This window comes from Eschrichtius robustus, chromosome 3, assembly GCF_028021215.1.
Source record: "Eschrichtius robustus isolate mEscRob2 chromosome 3, mEscRob2.pri, whole genome shotgun sequence".
Lineage (NCBI taxonomy): Eukaryota > Metazoa > Chordata > Mammalia > Artiodactyla > Eschrichtiidae > Eschrichtius > Eschrichtius robustus.
The window spans coordinates 22,405,007-22,427,598 of NC_090826.1; the positions used below are offsets into that span (position 1 = coordinate 22,405,007).

Genomic DNA, 22,592 nt, shown 5'->3' on the forward strand with positions numbered 1-22,592 from the left:
TGTAATTAGCACTACCTCTCCTAACCCGAACCAGTCCCTCCAGGAACTGAAAAGCTGAAGAACATACTTGGGAGGGATTTCACACCCGGCTCTCTGGCCCAGCCCGGTGAAGTCCCGTTTCATCATGCAGCTTTAATGACTCTCCGGAATGTCACTCTCGTCTGGTATTGCCAACAATCTGACTAAACCCTCTTGCAAAAGTTTGCAGCATTCGTCCGGGGCGGACTACAGCTCCCAGAGTTCCCGGGCGCTTCCCGGTGCCGATTGGCTGAGCCGTAGGCTCCTGAGGGAGGTGTCGCCCCGCCTCCCCAGGAAACAGGCACCTGATTGGCTGCGGCGCGGGGCTTTTGTGTCCCCGCCCTTCCCCAGGGACCGCGGCGGGCAGAGCGGAGCTGCTGGTGTCAGAGCCCGGAGAGCGCTGGCAGTTCCGCAGTGGGGATGCTGAGGAGCGCTGGGTTTGCGAGCAGCCCTGGCCACTGCGGACTTCCGAGGCGCTCCGAGCCGTGAAAACCCCTGCGCCGCGAGGCTCCCGAGGCCATTCACCATCCAGAAGCCAGACGAGCGGAGAGTCCAGCGCAGCGGCGGCCGTTCCCGGATCCTGGGCTTTCGGAGTGTTCTGGAACCCCGAGAGACACCCCGGGGCTCTAGAACCTCCCAGCGGCCCGCAGTCCCGGCTTCCTGCGCGCGTCGGTCCGAAAGCCCCTCGGGTGCACGGGCGGTCGGCGAGCCGCGGCTGGGTCCTGGCGCACACCATGATCGTTGCGGACCCCGAGTGCCGCGCCGAGCTGAAGGGCTACCTGCCCGGGGCCGGAGAGGTAAGCAGCGGCCGAGCGACGCCACTCTTCCCTTGAACCCAGAGCCGCGTCCGAGCTTCGGGCTGTCGCGAGCTGAGTCTGTGAGCCAACCCCCACCCGGCTCGGGGAGGGGGAGTGGAGCGCGCAAGCCGGAGTGGGGTTGCATCAACTGGCAGCCTCGGCTCCCTCCGCCTCCTCCCCCTACCCCCGGGGCTGTAGAGCCCTCCAAGGCTCCTTTGGACTCCTGGCCAACGAGAGGGGAGCCTTCTCGACATTATCTTGGGTTTGGGCCCTAGTCGAGGGAGTCTTCAAGTCCAGGCAAATCCCGGCGCAGCGGCCCGACCACTCCTCCTCCCCGCCCCCTTCCGCAGATCCCTTCCTCTAGGCTGGGGCTAGAGGAACTGTTTCTAGGTAGGATATGTACCCGCTGCAGTGCCCCCGCTCGGGGATTGGAGCACTTGGGGCTGGCCAACGGAGGTCGACCTCGTCCCCCACCCCCACCTGCACCCCCGATTTGGATTGGGGGCGTGGGCGCTTCGGGGCCTTGGCGGGCTGCCGGGTACGCCGCGGCCAGAGCTCGGGGGAGAGGGGGAAAACCCTGGCCGCGACACCAGAAGCCAAGCGCCGATTTGGCTGTGCCCTACTAAGTGGTCTGACGTCCCAGAAGTTTGTTTTGGAGGGACTCTCTTTGCAGTGAGGCTGGGAATACGGCTGGACCCAATCTGACACCCCCTCCCCCATTACCACCGCCACGGACAATGGCCATCTTATTTATCACGCACCTACTGGATGCCAGGCTCCGGCTTTGCCTTTTCGCTGAGTCCTCAGGATTAAACTAGCAAAATATGAGCTATACCATTAATAGTAGCCCCAATTTACGGGATGAGAAAATTGAGGCCCAGGAGGGGCTATAGAGAGGCTTCCTTCACTAACCCAGCAGAATAGCTCATTCTTTGGCTCGGGTGTCTGTAGGATTTCTAAGTGTGCTTGACACAACGGAGAGTTTTGCTTGTTTCTTGAGTTTACAGGCATGGAGCCTGGCGCAAGTGTTCTTACTGGGGTTGGGAGTCAGACAAGTGCTAGTCCTGAACTGTGACCCTGGGAAAAACAGCTGCACTTCTCTGAACAGCATGGTTTCCGGGGGTCCCCGGTTTTCTGTTAGCTTGTCACCTTTCCCTATCATGGTTTAGGAGCCTCAAGTGGAGGGACGAAAACTGCTCCTGCCACTTCTCAGTTGCGTGACTTTGACCAAGCTACATTATTCTGTTTCCTTCTTTATGAAAAAATGGAAATAATTTTATTTATTGGAGCACCTGGGCACTAGAGCAGGCGTGCTCCTGGTTCATGTTGCAGCCTTCCCACTCACTTTCTGTGTGACCTTGGCCAAGTGATCACTTCTATGATCAGCAACTTCCTCCTGTGGAGATTTGGTCATATTTCCAAAGGACTGTTGGGAGAATTAACTGAGAATACATGCAAAGGCCAACGCACAGTGCCTAGAGCATAGCAACTATGTCCTGTATCAAACACGCTAGCTATTTTTAGATTGTGGCCACAACACATATTTCCCTTTCCCCAGGGTGTCTCACAAGGGGGTGTCCGAGCCCACCCCTCCTGCCTGAGGTGAGAATTGGTCCATCCCTCTTTGGGACAGTGTCTGGGAAGTTATCTGGGGAGAAGAGTGTGTGCCAGGTGGACTGGGAAGGCTCTGAGGGTGTGGCCTTTAGATGGAAGCCAGCTGTCAACAGCAGGCGGGGGTGGGAGGAAGCTGGCGATGTCTGACCCCTTTCTACATATTCTCTCTCAAGAAAAGAGGACCTTGGGAGAATGTCTGTTTTAAGCAGAATCTTTAGAAGACAGTAGGGTGCTGAACTTACAGAGCCGGGTGCCCAAGGCCCAAGGGAAGTTGGACAAGTATGAACAAGGAATGTACAGTCCCCTCAACTCCCATCACTTCGCCACACACGCTTTCACCGGGTCAAGGCCTTCACACGCTTCACTCTAGTACTGGTGGTATGTTCTCAGAGCCCTCTTGGGCTCTAGAATCGCTTCCTGAAACATCACTGCCTCAGGGAAGTCTTTCCTTCCCCACCAGATAATTCCCCTCTGCATACCTGCTTCCTGTTGCCCTTCTCCATTGCAGGAGCTGTTATCCCAATTACAGTATAACAGTTGTGTCATCAGGAATTTCTTGTCTGTCTCCTTTGCTAGACTAGAAACACTCTGTAGGTCCCATCCCCAGCACTGTTCTTAGTACCTAATAGGTGCTCGTAACTATTTGCCCCTTGTTGGCTTAGCTGACCCTTGTGAACTGTGCAAGCTTTGAAGTCAGATCTGAGCTCCAAAAGAAACTCAGTGAGCTGTCTCTGAAGAAGGGATAAGAAGGCGTATTTCCCTCCAGATGGTTGTAAGAAATCGGCCAGATCATGGTGGGCATATGAGTTTATATGCACCACTCACACACCCCTCCCTGCAAGGCTGGAGATCGGAGGCTGCTTGGGCTCTGTCTCCCTCTCAGGTGTAAACCCAGGCAAGTATCTTGAGTTCAGCAGCCCACGGGGAGGGGAGTCTCTGCCCCTTCCCAGCTGGCAGAGTGACTTCAGAAGTCTCCGTAGCTGAGTCCTGGAGGTTGCAGGCTCTGGATAGGATACCAAGAATAAAGGCTGGGGCTACTCCAAGAGGCTGATCTGGGTGGTGGACAGAACCCTTGCAAGCCAGACTGAGCTGAATTCAAATCTCAGGTTGGCCTCTTGTCAGCTGGTGCTTAACCTTTGGAACCTTAATCTTTCCTTGTGTGCAGAAGAGACCCCCACCCCACCCCCAAACTGATGAAGATTAGATGCAACCAGTGTGCTAGTGAAAGGTAATATGAAAGCTGATATGAAAGGTAACTTTTAGTGAGCGCTTAAATCAAGAGCCAGACACTGAGCTCTGAGGTATTATCCTCTCTTTACAACTTGCCTGAAGCCCTCTTAGTTGAGTGGCCACCCAGACGGCTGTCTGATCTCAGTGTTCCTGCTGCCCTGTGTGGTCCCCTCAGTTGGAACTCATTGGTTTTCCCTCTGCCCCATCCTAGCTGTGTTGCCTTGGGTAGGTCACCCGCCCCCTCTGGTTTTCCTTTCTTTATCCGCATAGCCAGGGCGGGGATCTTGCCTTTATCACGTGTGCTGAACCTGCACTGTCCAATATGGTAGCCCTTAGCCACATGTGGCTATTGAAATTTAGATAAATTAGATTTTTTAAAATTAAAAATTCAGTTTTTTGTTGCACTAGTCACACTTCAAATGCTCAGCCACTGTGGCTAGGGGCTACCATATTTATTGGACAGCGCAGATAAAGAATATTTCATAATAGCAGAAAGTTTTATTGGACTCACTGTGCTAAACTCTGGGGTAACAACAGAGAACTAGATCCAGTGTGTGCTTTCAAGGTAAGAAACAAGGCAGGATGACAAGGGCTGTGATTGGGGCAGTGGATCCCCTGGGAATGTAGACAGGGAGAAGGAGCTTCTCATTCCTGGTGAACCCCAGAGGCAAAGCCTTGGGGCTTCTGAAACCTTGAGAAGTTTAGAGAATAGGAAGTTTCTGCAGTTGAGGAAACCTGATTTGTATCCTAACTCTGCTACCTCCTTCCTGGTTGAGTGACCGGAAGTGACTTGACCTCTCTGAACCTTATTCCCCATCTGTAAAATGGGAGCTCTGGTAGTAGAACTCCCTTAAAGTGCACATGAAATAAATGCTTCGCCAATGGTAATCAGCGTTGTTACCCACCATTATTATTATTGACTTCCTACCCCAGGAAGTAGGGGAGGGCTGATTTGGAGGTGTCATCTCTTGGTGGTGGGCCCCTGCCCTGTCTGCTTCCTCTCAAGTTTTGGGTGTCTAGGTTGGGGAAGCATTCAGGGTACTGGAGCTCTGGATTAGAATCTACTTGGTCTTGCCTTCAGGGCTTTGCACTTTCTGTTACCTCTGACTGGAATGCTGGTTCCCTAGATCTTTATAGGCCCTTTACAGGCCCATCAACTCATTTAGATATTTGATATTTAGATATCAACTTAAAGGTTGTCTCCTCAGTGGCTTTCCCTGTCTACTAGGACTGAAATATTGCACACACTTCCCCACCCCATCTATATAATCTATGATTTGAAATCCTATTCATCATTTGTTTGATTGTCTTTCTCCCTTAGATCGTAAATTCTGGGAAAGCTAAGATTTTGTCTTTTCACTCCTGTACTCTTGCTGCCTGCAATGTAGTCATCAAAAATATTTGTTGAGTGAACAGATTAATTCTGGTTCCACCTGGAAAGCACTTAACAGAGTGCCTTATAATTGAGAAAGTGATCAATAAATGGTGTGAAACAATGGCCCTCCCTCCCTGGCAAATTATGCTGGGCCCCACCCAATTAAATTAGAATTGCTGGGCCTTGGCATTGGTATTTTTTTAAAAGCTTCTCAAAGGGATTCTAAATGTGCAGCTTGGGTTGAGAGGCCCTTGTTTGAAATAACAATGAGGTTAATGATCTCTGGCTTGTTAAGTGCTTGCTGTGACAGAGGTACTGAGCTAAGGCCTATACAGGCAGTACCTCATTACATCCTCATGACTACCCAGTGACAGTAGGTACTATTACCCCGTAATTTGGTGAGGAAACTGAGGCTCACATAGCTAGCAGATAATAGGTGGTGGAGTTGTCATTTGAGCCCAGGCAGTTTGTGTCAAGAGCCCCTATCTTTTGACAGTATTCTATCGTCACAATCATCATCATCATCTTCATCAGGGCTGATAATGTTGGTAGATCCAGACCTATCATTTAAAGACCCACAGGCATCAGTTTCTTCCCTTGACAGCTCCTGGGGCAGATTTTAGAGTGGGAAGGGATTCCCAAAGCTTTTCGCTGTCCCTCGCTAGTACCCTGGTGGGCCCTCCCTGTCCCACCCCCCCCCCAACTCCCCCAGTTCCTTCCTGCCCTTCCCCACCACACCTGGCTGTGGTTTTCTATCTGTCCTTAGGTCCCCTGAGGGGGAGGCCCAGTTTGTGGAGTCAGCAATCCTTATCTCCCAGACAGAGCTGTCAGGTTTTTTTTCTCTTTGGTGAGGGAGGAGGGAAGGTGAAACGGGAGTGCTTGGGGACTGTGGTGGTTTCTATGCTGGACTTGGACCAGGCTGGCCTGGTAGATCCCAGAACTATGGGCTGAAAGGGGCCTAAGCAGTCAGCCCAGCTACCTTCTTTGTCCAAGATTAAGGCCCAGAGAGTCTAGGTTACTTTCTCAGAGTCACACAGCAAGTTAGTGGCAGCAGAATTGGTACACATGCCTGGGACTTTTGTACCCTTGTTCTTTCCTTTGTGGTCTTTCAGAGCCCCAGAGCTCTGCCTCCCTCAGGGGGTTTTTGGCTATGTGAAAAGGAAGGTTCAATTATAATCTTTAGTCCCTGGACACTTGAGGATTAGCAGTAAGTCTACATTTGAATGAGGAGGGGAGAGTTAGAAGGACACCATCTCTGTCCAGTGAGGGTATGACTGGTTTGGATAAACTGTTTCTAAGGCCAGTGCTGAGAGCCCCCTCCCAGGTATCAAAACAAATGGATAAATAAAACTGGTGGTTTCCATAGAGGCTCCAATATACCCACGTCAGAATAGCCGCTACCATCAGCGTTTTACCGCCCTGCCCTCCACGCCTCTCTGCTTTCTCTGTTTTCTTCATTCACAGACTAGTGTGAATTACCTGGCTCTGTTCTCCGCAGAATGTGATCTGGTAGTAGGGAGACCTATATCAGACAATTAGAAGGCAACGTTTTCAGAAGCAAAAGCATTGGGAATTGGGGGGTCACAGATGAGGATCAGAAGAAAGGTTCTTAAACCCTGGAAGACAGAGTTAGCTCTGCAAAAGGTGTGACCAGTGGGAGCACGGTGGGCCTGAGCCACTAATGGTCTGGAAGGCTACAGGAGGCGGAGGCAGGGTTTTAAGCCAGTGATGAGATTTGCACTTGAGAAAGTGCACACTGGCTACAGAAAGTTTGCCCTCTTTAGAAACCACCAGGGTCATGTACTCACTAGATCTGCTCCTGGTCCCAGAGGTGGGGTTGGGGGAGGATGTTTTATTTATTCATTCGTTCTGTTAACTTGGTAGAGGATGGATAGGAGAGGACAGGGCTGTGGAGGCAGGGAGACCATTGGTGAGGCTGTGGGTGGTAGTCCACACAAGAGGTGGTGGTAGTCTGTCTATAAGGTGGTGATGGCGGGAGGGATGAAGAAATGACCATTTGAGAGAGGCTGAAGCTGCATCATAGGAATCTAGGGGACTTGGTAACCTGGCTTCAGGATACGAACAAGAGGGGTTCTTCTATAGGTTCTCCAGGGCTGCCAAGAAGGTGGCCTCCTGGAAATGTGCAACACAGTGGCTGTATATTTCCCTTGGGGCTATATAGTGGGCTCCTGTGTCCCTTCCCAGTTCCTGAAGAACTCAGCCTGTGGGGTAAGCTCTCTTGGTCGCTTTACCCTTTCTTCACCCACCAAACTGGTATATATCTCCACCTGACTGCTTCATGCAAGGTGGGCCAGAAAGGTGATTTTAAAAGCTCAGTGTGGGGGACTTCCCTGGTGGTCCAGTGGTGAAGACTCTGTGCCCCCAATGCAGGGGGCCCGGGTTCGATCCCTGGTCGAGGAGCTAAGATCCTGCATTTCGCATGGTGCAGCCTAAAAAAAAAAAAAAAAAAAAAACTTAGTGTGACCCCCTCGGATAGGAGGAGAAAACTGGAGAGAGAACTGTCTTCTTAGTCCTCGCTTTTACCTCCATCTAACCATGATGTGTTTCCTTCTAGGAGCAGAGGGAGAGCCGGGCTCGGCGAGGCCCTCGAGGGCCCAGCGCCTTCATTCCAGTGGAGGAGGTAAGCTTGGAAGGGGTTAGGAATTGTTGTTGGTCCCTGGGAAGAAAGGACATGGGGCACTGAGTGTGTGGGGGGCTTTGCTGGTCTCTTGAAATTGCAGGTTTGAAACTACCCCTTCAGGTTCTTGACCCATTTAATCCACAAAACAGCTCTGTGAGGCAGGCATATCAACCCCATCTTGCTGGGAAGAAACAGGCTCAAAGAGATAAAGTGATAATAACACAGCTAGGTAATGACCAAACTTGTGATTCCCAGAACAAGACTTGTATTTCCTTAAGAAGATAGAACTATGCATGTTTATCTTCTCATCCTTGACTGTGCGTGTATTAAAGTTTTTTTCGACTTCAAAAGTAATATGTGTTCATTATTTTTAAATTTCCAATGTTTCAGAAAGCTTTAGTCTCTTACAGTCCCACTCCCACAGAGATAATCACTGTTAACCATTTGCCGCTGTTTTCCAGACTTTTTTTCACACAGAGCCAAGGTCATAGTTTATAACACGGTTTTGTTGTTGTTGTTTATTTGGGTTTTTGGTGGGGTTTTTTTTGGTTGTTATGTTTTATTTTTTCACTTAATGCAACAGAGACACCTTTCATCCACTGAGTCAGGTCATCCATTCACTTATTTAACAGATATCTATTGAATGATTAATGTGTGTCAGGCACTGTTCTAGGTGCTGGGGATACAGCAGAGAGCAAGACAGACAAAAATCCTTGCCATCATGGAACTGACACTCCAGTGTGTGCCCGGTGGTGGGGGAAACTTCAAAACACATGAACAGACAAATTAAAAAATAATAGTTTCCTTCTTTTTCTTTGGCCTTCAGTGAACAAAGACAAATGTTTCCTTGTCCTCCTTGCTCTCCTAAATGTGTAGGCCAAGCAGTTAATGAACTGTTAACAAACGTCTAAACCCTTCAGTTCCTTCCACCCTTTGTAAGTGGAAAGCACACAACCACCCGCTGATTATTTATGTCGGTAGCCCAGAATTTTAAGCTCAAATATTGTTCTTATCTTTTATTTTTTCACTTATAAATAACCACTCCTCTTCTGTAATAAAGGAAAGAAATAGGCTTTGGGGTTAATCGGGAATTGAATCCTGGTTCTGTCATTTACCAGATCCGTAACCTTGAGCACAGAATGGAATCTCTCTGGGTCTTGATTCCCTCATGTGTCAGTGGGGGAAAATAATAGTATTCACCTCACAGGGTAACTGGGAAGAATCAGTGAGATAATGCAGGCAGGGAACGCTCCAAACTCAGACCTGGCGTGGAGAAATCACTCAGGAAATGTGAACTATTTTGCATCCACCTCCAGTCACTGCACGGATTTGCACTATTAGAATAGAAGCTCTGTGGGGAATTCCCTGGCAGTCCAGCGGTTAGGATCCTGAGCTTTCATTGCCGAGGGCCTGGGTTCAATCCCTGGTTGGGGAACTGAGAGCCCGCAAGGCACCCGGCATAGCCCAAAGAAGAAAAAGAAAAAAGAATAGAAGCTCTACGAAAGCAGGAGAAGCTGTACTTTAATCTCTGTGCCTGAGGCTTCCTATCTAAAACTGGAGAAAACAGGTCTCTAATTTCATAGTTGTGAGGATTAAATGAGTTAATATATGTAAAGTGTTTGAACAGTGCTTGGCACTTAGTGAGCATTATATAAGTATCGACTATTATTATATCAAGTGTCTAATAAGTATTTGTTTAATCATTTAATGAAATATCTTTTCCTCCCCTGTTCTCCTTTTTTTGGACATCGTGGTTGTCTTCAGTTCCTTGCTATTAAAATCCCAGTGAATATGTTGGTCTCTTTGGTGGGGAGGGCAGGAGGGGAAGCCATCCTTTCCTCACCTTTGCTTGGCAGGTCCTTCGGGAGGGAGCCGAGAGCCTTGAGCAACACCTGGGGCTGGAGGCGCTGATGTCCTCCGGGCGGGTGGACAACCTGGCAGTGGTGATGGGCCTGCACCCCGACTACTTTACCAGCTTTTGGCGCCTGCACTACCTGCTGCTGCACACGGACGGGCCCTTGGCCAATTCCTGGCGCCACTACATCGCCATCATGGTGAGCCTGTCTGAGCCTGACTTTTGTCGGGGTGGACACATTGGGGGATTCGGTCCTCAGATCTCTTTGCTGGGGGCTTGATTCCACAAACAAGGAGGAGAGGCAGCATAGAGCAAAGCCCTGGCTTTATCTGACCATTTATCGAATTTTAGATTTTGAAGAGAGGCATATTTAATGCCTGCTTTGCTGATTGGGAAACTGAGGCACAAAGGAGTCAGGTGACCTGCCCAAAGGAGGTCAACAAACCAGTGGCAAAGCTGGGGTTAGAACCTAAGTTTCCTGCCTCTCAGGCAACAGTGAGGCTTGTGATGTTCCCTCCATGGGGTACCCACCCAAGCAGGGCACAGAAAGAAGAGGGTGATCTGGGCTCTGTCCACCACCTGCAGGCCGCCGCCCGCCACCAGTGTTCCTACCTGGTGGGCTCCCACATGGCTGAGTTTCTGCAGACTGGCGGTGACCCTGAGTGGCTGCTTGGCCTCCACCGTGCCCCTGAGAAGCTGCGCAAGCTCAGCGAGATCAACAAGCTGCTGGCACATCGGCCGTGGCTCATCACCAAGGAGCACATCCAGGTGCAGTGGGCAGAGAGGCGGGTCCCCGAGGGAGCACGGGGGCCGGGCTGGGGCATGGCAGGCAGCCCAGGGCAGGCACTGAGCAGGTCTGGCCTCTCCTTTTCTCTCCAGGCCTTGCTGAAGACAGGCGAGCACAGCTGGTCCCTGGCCGAGCTCATCCAGGCCCTGGTCCTGCTCACCCACTGCCACTCGCTAGCCTCCTTCGTGTTCGGCTGCGGCATCCTCCCTGAGGGGGACCCCGAGGGCAGCCCCGCTCCCCAGGCCCCTTCACCCCCCAGTGAGCAGAGCACACCCCCCAGCAGGGACCCACTGAACCACTCTGGGGTAAGTCACGGGCTTCAGTCTTGGTGGGAGAGGAAGCTGGCATGGCCTCTGGTCCTTGGGTAGAAGACAGCGCCTCCCTATCTGAAGCTGCTTCCCTATCGCACACTGAGAGGCTTTAGAAAAGTTATTTGATTTTGAAACCCAGTTTCCTCGTCTGGGAAATGAGGATAAAGACTCGCACTTCATAAAGGGTTGTGAGGATGAGATGAAATAACCACGTGACTGGCCTCAGCAGGGAGCCCCGTGGGCTTAAAGTCACTGACTTTTAGAACTTTAAAAATACAAAGTTTGCCTCTCATTCTATAAAGTGGCCTTATTTGTTTGTATTTTAAAAATACAGATACCTTAAAAAGCCCTTTCCTGTGAGGGAAGTTGATGCTCAGAGAAGCCGTGTCTATTCTCTAGCTCTTAAACATCACTTTGGGAAGCACAGGCCATGTGAGCTGTCCAGTGCAGTGGCTGGCACAGAGGAGGCCGCGGGGCTTTTACGATCGTTCAGGAAGGCCCGGCATGTGGGAAAGACGTGTGGGGTTTCTGGGGCCCAGGGAGGAAGAGTAGATGGTCACCACCAGGTCTCTCCTGCAGGGCTTTGAGGCCGCCCGCGACGTGGAAGCTTTGATGGAGCGCATGAGGCAGCTGCAGGAGAGCCTGCTGCGGGATGAGGGGGCCTCCCAGGAGGAGATGGAGAGCCGCTTCGAGCTGGAGAAGTCAGAGAGCCTGCTGGTGACCCCCTCAGGTACAGGGTCACAGGCGTCCAGGTTCAGGGGCCGCCCCCTCCTTACATCATCTCTGCTGGGAAGCCGGTACCTCCATGCCCTGCAGCTCTGCAACCACCTCCCAGCCACCACAGGCCTGACTTACCTCCTCCCCCAGGCCTGGCTCCTGCCGAAGTCTTGGTCCCACTCGATGTGGTGAGGGGCTTTCTCTGGCCCCTTACTCTGCGTTCCCCAGCCCCCTAATGGTGATTAATCAGGAGTGGAGGCCACTGTGCCCCATGCCTCGGCCTCACCATGACCTCTTTCTGACGTCCTCAGCGGACATCCTGGAGCCCTCTCCAAACTCAGACATGCTGTGCTTTGTGGAAGACCCCACTTTCGGATACGAGGACTTCACCCGGCGGGGGACTCAGGCGCCCCCCACCTTCCGCGCCCAGGTAGGCTCTCCCCACTGGTCTTAGTATTGCTTTACAAGCAAGCAGGGGTGGGTGGTTTGTGTAGTTAGAGATTTGGGCACCTTCTCTCCCTCAGGATTCCACGATGGAGGTGGGAGACCCTGGATGTGCAGGGACCCACCTGTGCCCTAAGCTCAGGGAATCCTGATCACAAGGAGGAAGTCATCACCAAGCGGCATCCTCCTCCGCTTCTCAGGTCCAGACCAAGCGGCGGGTTAGATCTGTGGGGTGGAGAGACACATTATGGAGAGCCGGGGTGTGCTCCAGAGGATGGCGTCTCTCCGGCTAGCCTTGGGCCCCGGACATCCTCCTCACTGACCCCTTCCCGCGTTCCTCAGGATTATACCTGGGAGGACCATGGCTATTCACTGATCCAGCGGCTCTACCCCGAGGGTGGGCAGCTGCTGGATGAGAAGTTCCAGGCAGCCTATAGCCTCACCTACAACACCATCGCCATGCACAGCGGAGTAGATACCTCCATGCTCCGCAGGGCCATCTGGAATTACATCCACTGTGTCTTTGGCATCCGGTGAGTGCAAGACCAGGGCATGAGTGTATTGCAAGCCCTCAATCTGAGCTCACAATTGTTTCCTTTTTCTGTGTGTTTTTTTTTCCCTTTCTTCCTGCCTATATTGTTTTTCAAAGCAAATGTATTTCTTCGCTGATTATAAAAGATAATAGCCATGCTCATCTTTTGAAACTCTTCAATCTGACCCCTAGAGATAACTAGGGAGATTTTATATATATGTGTGTGTGTATGTGTATGTGTGTGTGTGTGTGTGTGTGTGTGTGTGTATATATATATATATAGAGAGAGAGAGAGAGAGAGAGAGAGAGTTATATTTGTATTTTCATTCCAAGTAGCATTTCTTCTCATAACAAATAAAACAACAGAAATGCCAACAGGAGGGGATTTTAAATAATGACATATCCATTCAGTGAAATATTATGCAGCTATTAAAAATTATAATAATGGTTTATTTATATTGCCATGGGAAGATGGTCAAACTGTATTGAAAGAAAAGAAAGCTGGCTACCAACCAGAATCTTCTTTTTGTTCCTTTTTTTTTTTTTCAACTGAAAGTGTGTACATGCATGGAAAATGTGTGGAAGGCTGTACCCTAAAATTCTACTTGATAATGGTTGTCTCTGTATAGTATATGATGAATTACATTTTCATTCTGTTACCTAAGTATTTTCTGATTTTTTTTGAGTAGGTTTTTTTTTTAATTGATGGGATCATACTTGATATATTCTGCAACTTGCTTTTTTTACCTAATAATCTATTGTGAACCACCTTCCTTGTTGGTGTGAATAGATCTTTCATGCTTTTTAGCCACTGAATAGTGTTGTTATGGATGAAGTGTAATTATCCAACCATTTCCCTATTGTTGGATATTTAGGTGGTTTGCAGTTTTTCACTATTACAAATACCATGTGCAATGACTAGTTTTATACCTAAGTCCTTTTTTTTTTTTTTTTTAATTTATTTATTTAATTTATTTTGGCTGCGTTGGGTCTTTGTTGCTGCACGCAGGCTTTCTCTAGTTGCGGCAAGTGGGGGCTATTCTTCGTTGCAATGTGCTGGCTTCTCATTGTGGTGGCTTCTCTTGTTGCGGAGCACGGGCTCAGTAGTTGCTGCATGTGGGCTAAGTAGTTGGGGCTCACGGGCTCTAGAGCTCAGGCTCAGTAGTTGTGGCGCACGGGCTTAGTTGCTCCGCGGCATGTGGGATTTTCCCGGACCAGGGCTCGAACCCGTGTCCCCTACATTGGCAGGCGGATTCTTAACCACTGCGCCACCAGGGAAGCCCTATACCTAAGTCCTTGTAGGTATACCCTAGATGTGAAATTACTTGTCAAAAATATACACAGAACAATTTTTTTATTTTTAAAAACCTCACTCTGATAATGTTGTGGGAAATTTAAAGAATTAAAGAAAGAAACAATTTCCCAAAATTCTACTACTCCATAACCACATCTACATTCTGAGATGTTTTCCTCCATTGCTTTTTTTCTTTCTTATGTAGTTGCTTTTGTATAGTTGAAATTATAATTGTTGTTTCGTTTTTTAAAATATATGCTTGATGTTTGTAAAGAGCCAGATTTTTCGTAAATTTAGGAAACAGATAACAAAAAGAAGAAAATAAAAATCATCCATAATCCCACCTGCTCTTATTATTGTCAAATATTTCTTTCCTGTCTTTTTTCCATGCACAAATGACCAAAACATATATAATTTTACAAAAATAAGACTTTCTTGTCTACTGTATTTATTTTGCTCAGTTTAATCAAATGAGAGCATATTTTAGAGAACACATGATTTTTTTTTCTTGCTTTTCTAGTTTAGCTATTTATTCCAAGCATCAAAAAAAAAAAAATCCCCAAAGTTTTAAAAAGGTACATGCTCCTTGTAGAAAAATGTGCATTTCTGTGCGTTACTAGCTGTAAATCATATTTCACTGAGTGGGTTGAGCTGTGCTTAATTGGCCAGCCTCCTTCTGGCCAACCTCCTTGGCAGGTTTCTAAGCCAGGGAAGGCCAAGGATGGACGGGCATCTTAGGGTGTGTGTGGCACAGGCTAGTTCCTGCCCAGCTGCCAGGTCCAGGCTCCTCCGCTCTCCAACATGGCCCTCACTCCTAAACCTTTGTCTACCAAATCTGTCCTCTAGTCTAAAACTGGTCTTCTGGGACTTCCCTGGTGGTCCAGTAGTTAAAACTGTGCTTCCACTGCAGGGGGCACGGGTTCGATCCCTGGTCGGGGAACTAAGGGTCCACGTGCCGCGAGGCGTGGCCAAAAAAAAAAAAATTTTTTTTTGATTTAAAAAAAAAAAAAGAAAAACCAGTCTTCCTCATCCACACTGATCTGTGATGACTCACTGGCTCACTGAACTAGGGAGTGACAAAGTGGCTTCTAGACTTGTCACCAACTTGCTCTTTGACTTTGAACAAGCTAATTGCCTTCCCCAGGCCTTAGTTTGCCCATCTGTAAAATGACTACCGGCTCCTTTTTTTCTTTCCCTCTTCCTTCTCCAGGGTAAATATTTGCATTGATCTCCTGCCCCATCTTCCATGCATGGCCTCAGCTGTAAAGTAGTGACTATGACCTTGGAGTCAGGCAGAGCTGAGTTTGAATCCCATTCCCAGATGTATGCCCTAGGGCAGGTGACTTCCCTTCTCTGAACCTCAGTTTCATCTATAAAATTGAGGCTGATGAAATACAATAAATTGTATACAATAGTTTTGTGTACAGTAGTGTACAGTAGTTTTGAGGATGCCATGAATACATGATCACATGGTCAGTACAGCATGCTCACCCTCTGTGCATTCCCCTACGAGTCCAGTGGCCTGTGATATATGACATCAGCTGTTTTTCTAAGAGGAACAAAGTTTCTGGTTGCTTCCTCCCTTCTGCCTTTTCTTGCCACTCTCTGTTCCTCCTTCTGCAGGGTGGGGCTGGGGAGAGGAGATACTTGTGGGAGCAGAGGGTAAGTGATGCTCCTGGGGCCTTTCCATCCAGATACGATGACTATGACTACGGGGAGGTGAACCAGCTCCTGGAGCGGAACCTCAAGGTCTATATCAAGACAGTGGCCTGCTATCCAGAGAAGACCACCCGAAGAATGTACAACCACTTCTGGAGGCACTTCCGCCACTCAGAGAAGGTGCGGCTCTCGGGGGAGGAGCAGGACGGAAGCAGACAGCCTGGCCCATGGAGGAGGCAAGGGGTCGGGACCCAGTGAGGTGCCCCAGACTAAGTCTGTTCTGCCAGATGGGGCACCTGGGTGTATTGTCCTGGGTTCCTGTCCTACTCCACTGTGTGGTTTCAGACTCCATTTACTCACCTGTAAAATAGGAGTGTGCTTCACAGGGTCCTCAGTGGCAGCCAGAAGGACCTGGGTTCAAATCATAACCCTATTACTTGGTAGTCATGTGACCTTGGGCAGGTCATTTTGCCTCTCTGAGCTTGTTTTCTTTACAATAGGAATAAAAACTGCCTGCCTTTCAAGGTTGCTGGGAGGATAAAATAAGAAAATGAATGTAAACCTCTGATCCCAAATAGATGTCAGGGTTAGCTATTGTTTTTAGTTTCGGGGGATGAAGAGATTAGCTGTGATAGGGATAAATGTGCTTGAAATCCTAACACAGTCCTTGCACCAAGTTGCTTAGAGCCTTAGGAAAGGTCAAGGCATCTCTGTAGGAAAGGGAAGGATGAGGGACTTCCCTGACAGTCAGGTGGTTAAGACTCTGCGCTCCCAATGCAGGGGGCACAGTTTCAATCCCTGGTCAGGGAACGAAGATCCTGCATGCCACACAGCATGGTCAAAAAAAGAAAAAAAGAGTGGGGAAGGATGAGTGGTCAGGGCTAGTGGCAGTCTGGGAGGGAAGGGGATGGCGAGGAGTGACATCAGTTGCCAACAAGCCCTTGTTCTGTGCCCCAGGTCCACGTGAACTTGCTGCTTCTGGAGGCCCGCATGCAAGCCGCCCTGCTCTATGCCCTCCGCGCCATCACCCGCTACATGACCTGACTCGTGTGCAGGACCTGGGCCTGGAGCAGCTGACCCTGGGGGCATCCTTCTCCCTGCAAGGACTTCTTTGTCTGGAGGCAGACCCTAAACCTGCCTGTCCCACGCCCACCCACCCTATTCTGGTGGTGGGCCTGTGTGTGATGTGCAGCCCCCGAGCCACACCCTCCTTCTCACTGGAATGGACAGGATCATTGCACTGATTCTGGGATCTCAGCTCTGCCCCTGGGAGCTGGAAGAGGACTAGCAAATCTCCAGGCGCTAAGGCCCTTCTTCCTGCCCCTACCCTCAGAGGCCAAGGGCACAGGAAGGAAAATGAGCTGAGCTCAGACTTGTGTGCCAGCAGGCAGGGGCCCGGGCAGCACAAGTACTTTGGCCTTCCTGGCCTGGGAAGTCCCTGGCTGGCCCCCAAGGGAGAGGGGCAAACACCTCCAGGGACTGACACTCCAAGCGGCTTTGCCTTTCTTCCTGCTTCCTCATTCTCAGACTTCATTACCTCCCACCTGCCATTCATCCATCAATGTGAAAGTCAAGGTCACAGCTGGTTTGTGCATCCGGCTCCCCAAAAGCCTGTTCCGTTAGGCAGCCTGCAGGCCTTTCGTTCCCTGGTTGCCCCAGTCCTAGTTCAGTTCCTTTGACCTCCTTTGTTTGCCGTTTTACCCTTTTCTCCCACACCTGGTGGTATGAGGCCCCAGGAGAGAGACCCAGCACATCAAACAAGCAGATTATCTCTAGAGAGTTTGGACTCTCTGTTGGTCACTTTGCCTTTAGAAGAGGAGGGAGTATTATATTATACATTCTCTGTATTTTGGGGTTTTTTTTGTTTTTTGTATTTTGGTTTTTTATGGGTGAGGTTCTTCAGGGCCTCAACCCTAGAGCCATAGTCAGTGTCTGAGAGAAGGACAGGGAAAAATCTGTCCTCCCCAGAGCTGCACCTGCCCTGCAGAAGCTGGCACCCCACTTTGCTATCTCCCATGGCTCTGCCACAAACATTTGCTGAAAAAGCAAGCCTTTCTAGGTGGTTTAGGTGGCACATGGCTCAGGGGGAGAGGCAGGAGACCCCAGGGTTCTTGTGTGGGCCCTGGCACTGGCCAGGTGACCTCCATTTCCACAGTTGCAGACTGAGGGGTAGTTTCTGAGATATTTGAGCCTTCACTCAGATTCTGAGGCCAGCAGCCAACTGCAATCCTTGCAGGATCTCGAGGGCTTCTGGGGAACCCCCCACTCTTGTAGTCAGTCTCTCCGGGCTACCTGCCAAGGACCTCCCCACCCCCATCCCAATTTCTGTCCCTTCTCCTCAATTTTAGGTGGGTTGCTTGGAGGCAGAAGCAGCCGAGGACTGATCCCAGGCACTTTCTGTAGCAAACAAGCTGTGAATTATGACTTCCCTTGCCCTTCTTCCGGCAGTAAGTGCCTCCCCTCTGACCAGTTGGGAGGTGACTGAAGAAAGGCAAGGGCCAAGCTGCTGCTGCTTCTGACCCTCCTCTCTGGGGTGGGGCAGGAGAGGAGCCTGGTCATTGTGCCACATTTCATACCCGTGCAGGCATGGGCAAGCGACTGGCACCCCCTTCAGGCCTCCAAGCCCTCCCTGCAATGAAGCTGGGCAGGAGAGAAGAGGCCCCGGCATTGGGGTTTGGATTCCAGAGGGGACGAGATGACTGTACATGTCCCCGGGTGGGTGGGGAGGAGTATTCAGTGTTCAAGTGCAGAAATCTTTGCCTTTGCTACCAGTTCTGTATGATGAGAAGTAAAAGTTCACTGAGGTTTTGTTTTGTACTTCTTGTTAATGGGCTGTTTTTCCATTTCCTAAGGGTCATGGTTCACCTCTTGGCATAAGCAGGGAGCTGTGATTGCATCATGGACCTGACCTGCCAGCCCTTACCCTGCTAAGCACTTGTGCCCACGACCGCAGCATTGGGAGTGGTTGGCACTAAAAGTCTACTTTTGTCCCTTGGGTGTCCAGCCCTGCCACTCATCTGTGGCTGGCCTGGCATTGTGGAATAATAATGGCTATCTTATTTTTCTCACTGTGCCTGGCCCCGGGCTGGGTACTTGGAGTCATTTCTCTGAATCCACAGCAAAATCCTGTAAGGGAATTGAGACTCAGAGGTCAAGTGACATTGCTGAGGCCGCGTCAGTGGTCAGTGGTGGAACCAGGATTGCAACTGGGGTCAACTTGATCCTGAGGCCTTGGCCTGTGGCAGAGGGAGGATGTTTGAGAATTTCTGGGGGACCCTTTGTTTCTCCTGCCTCATCACATTACTCTTACTTGCTTCTCATCCTTCCCTCCCCGGCACCAAGGAGACAGATCCAGGCATAAGGAGTTAGATGTGACTCCAAGTTGTGCCAGTGCCATTTAGTAGCTGTGTGACCTTGGTCAAGCTTCTTAGCTTCTCTGGGCACTAGGAACTCTAGCAAGCTTATCAGAAAGACCACATCATGACTAAGAGCTAAGACCTCTCCTGCTGGCTTCCCACTTCCTCTAAGTACTGCCGTCATAAAATGAAAACTGGGTCTCCTCCAGGAAGCCTCCCCTGATTGACTCTCCTATACCCTTTCCCTTCTTCATTTTTGCAGTGTTCCTATACACTCATTCTTCCTTCTGGAGTCATTTGATCGGGTATGAGAGAAAGTAAGTCAGACTTGGAGTACAAAACTTAGATTCTGGTCCTGACTTAGTCATTTATTATCCCTGGGAGGGGGAGGGTTGATTAATTTCACTGTGCCTCAAGTTTGCCAAAAAAAAAACGAGGGCAAAACATTTTCTTTTCCAGGTAGCATCATTGAGTGACTGTTTCCAGATGTTTTCAAAAGTAATCTCTCCATCTTCACAGCAACCCTGTGAGAAAAGAGTGGTGGTCCCATTTTACAGATGTGGAAAAGGAACCTCAAGTGAGAGTCTAGGGAACACTAACATAACAGACAGACCCAGGTTCAAATTCCAACTTTGACATTTAATGTTTGACCGTAAGCAAGTTACCTCAATTCTCCCTCCTCAATTTCCTTATCTATGCAACAGAATTAATACTTAGGGTCACAGGAGAGTTGTATGGATTAAATAATGCATGAAAAGCACCTAGCACAGTTCAGGTACCTTGAACTAGTGAGCCATTCAGTATTCAGACATGTGCCCAACATCATGAAACTGAGATAGAATTTGAATCCTTGTCAGTCTGACTCCAGAACATCACTCTGTTTTTTTTTTTTTGGCCATGCCGCACAGGATGCGGGATCTTAGTTCTCCAACCAGGGATTGAACCCATGCCCCCTGCAGTAGAAGCACAGAGTCTTAACTGCTAGATTGCCAGGGAAGTCCCATCCAGAGCATTGCTTTTGTCCCCAAACTCCCTATGCCCTCAGTCTGTATTTCTAAAAATCATGTTCAAGCTGATTTGCATGTGGAATTGAAAACTCTTGGCTCCAGTTTGGATCCAGTGAATCTGTTTTAGACTTCTGCAACCTGCAATCCAGGACCTAGGCATGTCTACCCAGGTTGGAGTTAGTAGAAGTTTCTGGTGACTTGATTCTTGGTTGGTTTGACTTTTGAAGCCATGCTTGGATTGAGGGCTGCTGAGAGTGGGTAGAAACAGGAGCTGGGTGAGTCTCCTCCATCAGGTTTCAAACATTCACCAGAGCCCTAGGACAAGTGGAATGGAGAAGTGGCTCACAAACTTTCTCCTCCTGAGGTTGGAGGCGACAGCTGCAATGCTGAAAAGGCCAGAAAAGGTCCTCACTCCCATCCCCACTCCCATGGCTGGAGACCTTGGGCAAGTCACTTGCCATCTCTGGGGAGAAGGTTAAGTACACTCACTGCCTGAATGCTTTACCTTCTCTTAAGTCAGCCCGTGTCATGCCCCTGGTTCTGAGAAAAACCATATCTCAGCTGGTTATAGCAGAAGAATTTCTTTCCCCTCCTGTCTGAATCACCTCTGACCTCAATGTTGGTTCCTGTTCAGGGAAGCCTTGAGCTTCTGCCCCAATTCCGAGTTTCTAAACTCACATTCCAGGGGGGAACCCCTTTTTTTGGCTCATGCCAACATTATCAAGTGTTTACTTTGTCGCAGACACTGCCGGATGCTGGCAGTTCAGCAGTGAATGAGACAGATACAGTCCTGGCCCTCATGGACTTTAAAATCCAGTGTTAAAGACAAACATCATACAAATACTTGTGATGAGTCCTGGACGGGGGAAAAAAAGCACAGGGAGCCATGAGAGCGTGCGGCAGGGGAACCGTTCCCAGAGAAATACCTCGGACATGAAGGATGAGAGAGGACCGGGCAAGGATGGGAGGGGAGAAAGGGGTGCAGAGCAAAAAAGATTTCTGGCAGAGGAAACAGCATGGGAGAAAATTCGAAGCAGGAAGGCAGCCTGGCAGGGCAGAGGGAGCAGAGAGAATATGAGGAAGGGTGAGGTAAGAAGAAAGCCTAGGGCAGATCTGGCATATTAAGAATTCTGGACTTTATCCTATTGGCAATGGGAAGTCTTCAAAGGAGATTTTATTTATTACAAAACAGATGTTGTGGACTGAATGTTCATGTCCTTCTCAAATTCATATGTTGAAATCCTAATCCTCAGTGTGATGTTATTTGCAGATGGGGCCTTTGGGAGGTAATTAGGTAATGAGTGTGTACCCCTCATGATGGGATTAGTGCCCTTTTAAGAAGAGACAGGAGAGAGCTTGTTTTCTCTCTCACTTTCGCTCCACTATGTGAGGACATAACGAGGATGAGGGCTCTCATCAGGAACACAACTGGCTGGTACCTTGATGTTGGACTTCCCAGCCTCCAGAACTGTGAGAAATAAATGTTGTTTATGCCACTCAGTCTAAGATATTTTTGTTATAGCGGCCCAAACTAAGGCAATAGATAGCATTTATCAGAAGAAGGAGTGAAGAAAGTAGTAAGACTAATTTAGGACTGCCTACATACCAGGTCCTCCACTAAGTAATTCACAAGCATGACGTCATTTCATCCTCACAACAGCCCTATAGAGCCTAGTATTGTCTCCCTTTTACAGATGGACGTGATGGAATGGAGACTCAAAAATCCCCTCAACCGGACTTCCCTGGTGGCGCAGTGGTTGGGAATCCGCCTGCCAATGCAGGCAACACAGTTGGAGCCCTGGGCAGGGAGGATCCCACGTGCCGCAGAGCGGCTGGGCCCATGTGTCATGGCTACTGAGCCTGAGCTCTAGAGCCCGCGAGCCACAACTACTGAGCCCGTGAACGATAACTACTGAGCCCGCGTGCCACAACCGCTGAGGCCCCCACCCCACACCGGGAGGCCACCGCGGTGCGAGGCCCTCGCACCGCGGCAGGGAGTGGCTCCCGCTCTCCACAACTAGAGAAAGCCTGCACACAACAATGAAGACCCAATGCAGCCAAAAAGAAATAAATAAATAAATTTATTAAAAAAGAAAAAAAATCCCCTTAACCAAAAATGTTTCTCTGGTTCCCCACCTCCACCCTGAGTATACATCTTCCTCCTTTGGCCTAAGCTTACCTAGCGCCTCTGTTTTATGAAGGCGTTTTTTATGTCTAATATTATAACCATTGTGGGGCTCACTCATCTCCCCACTCGACTGCAAACCCCATGAAGGCAGAGGATTTTTGTCTAGTGTGTTCACTGCTTTATCTCCAGAGCCCAGAGCAGGACCTGGCATGTGGTAGGGGCTGAATAAATAAAATAGGTGTGAAATACAGGTTCGTATCCACCAGGAGGCCTGGTCTAGTGCTGGATATGGGCAACAGTGTTCCAGAAATAACAGCCTCCCCATGTTTTGGACTCAGCCTCTGCTCTGGCTAGTTGTCTGTTCCATAGCCAGCTCTCAGACTCTCAGCGTCAATCTGGTGTCGGGGAGAGAGCTTGGACTTTGGAACGAGTCAGACAAGGCTCAAATCTGAGTGCAAGTCCATCTGGAATGAGGCAGAGTGTAAGTAAACAGAACCAAGTACCTATATGACCTTTGATAACTTTCTTTAATTTCCTCATCTATAAAATGGGAACATTACCATCAAAAATTATTAGTGTCAAGATCAAATGAGGAAATGTTCATAGAGTACCTGTTTAGTTAATTTACTTCCTCCCTTCAACGGAAGACAGGGATTGGGTCAATGTTATTCTTTCAGATGAATAGCCTCAATTTCCTCATCTGTGAAATGGGAGTTGTGAAATGCAAGATAATATAGAATTCCCGCTACCTAGACTGCTCCTCTCCCAGACCTGTGTGGGGGCTAGCTCTTTCTAAACCTTCAGTCCTCACCTTTCATATCATCTCG

At 49.4% G+C, this 22,592-nt stretch overlaps 1 protein-coding gene across 1 annotated transcript; it reads left to right on the plus strand.

Annotated features, from left to right (window-relative positions):
* The first annotated feature begins 371 nt into the window (after positions 1-371).
* SESN2 (sestrin 2) lies at positions 372-18,091 on the plus strand. Its single transcript, XM_068539277.1, has 10 exons — positions 372-815; positions 7,610-7,675; positions 9,532-9,729; positions 10,116-10,298; positions 10,410-10,622; positions 11,208-11,358; positions 11,657-11,775; positions 12,132-12,322; positions 15,310-15,454; positions 16,232-18,091. Exons 1-10 carry the CDS (start codon positions 753-755, stop codon positions 16,316-16,318), a joined length of 1,416 nt encoding a protein of 471 aa, XP_068395378.1. The 5' UTR covers positions 372-752; the 3' UTR covers positions 16,319-18,091.
* The last annotated feature ends 4,501 nt before the right edge of the window (positions 18,092-22,592 follow it).

What these genes read in the sequence shown, in the direction of transcription:
- SESN2 (XM_068539277.1), top strand. Translation starts at nt 753, where the DNA reads ATGATCGTTGCGGACCCCGAGTGCCGCGCCGAGCTGAAGGGCTACCTG. An exon ending in ACCCACTGAACCACTCTGGG is followed by an intron (nt 10,623 to 11,207) that starts GTAAGTCACGGG and finishes TCTCTCCTGCAG; the next exon opens with GGCTTTGAGGCCGCCCGCGA. An exon ending in CCCCCACCTTCCGCGCCCAG is followed by an intron (nt 11,776 to 12,131) that starts GTAGGCTCTCCC and finishes CGCGTTCCTCAG; the next exon opens with GATTATACCTGGGAGGACCA.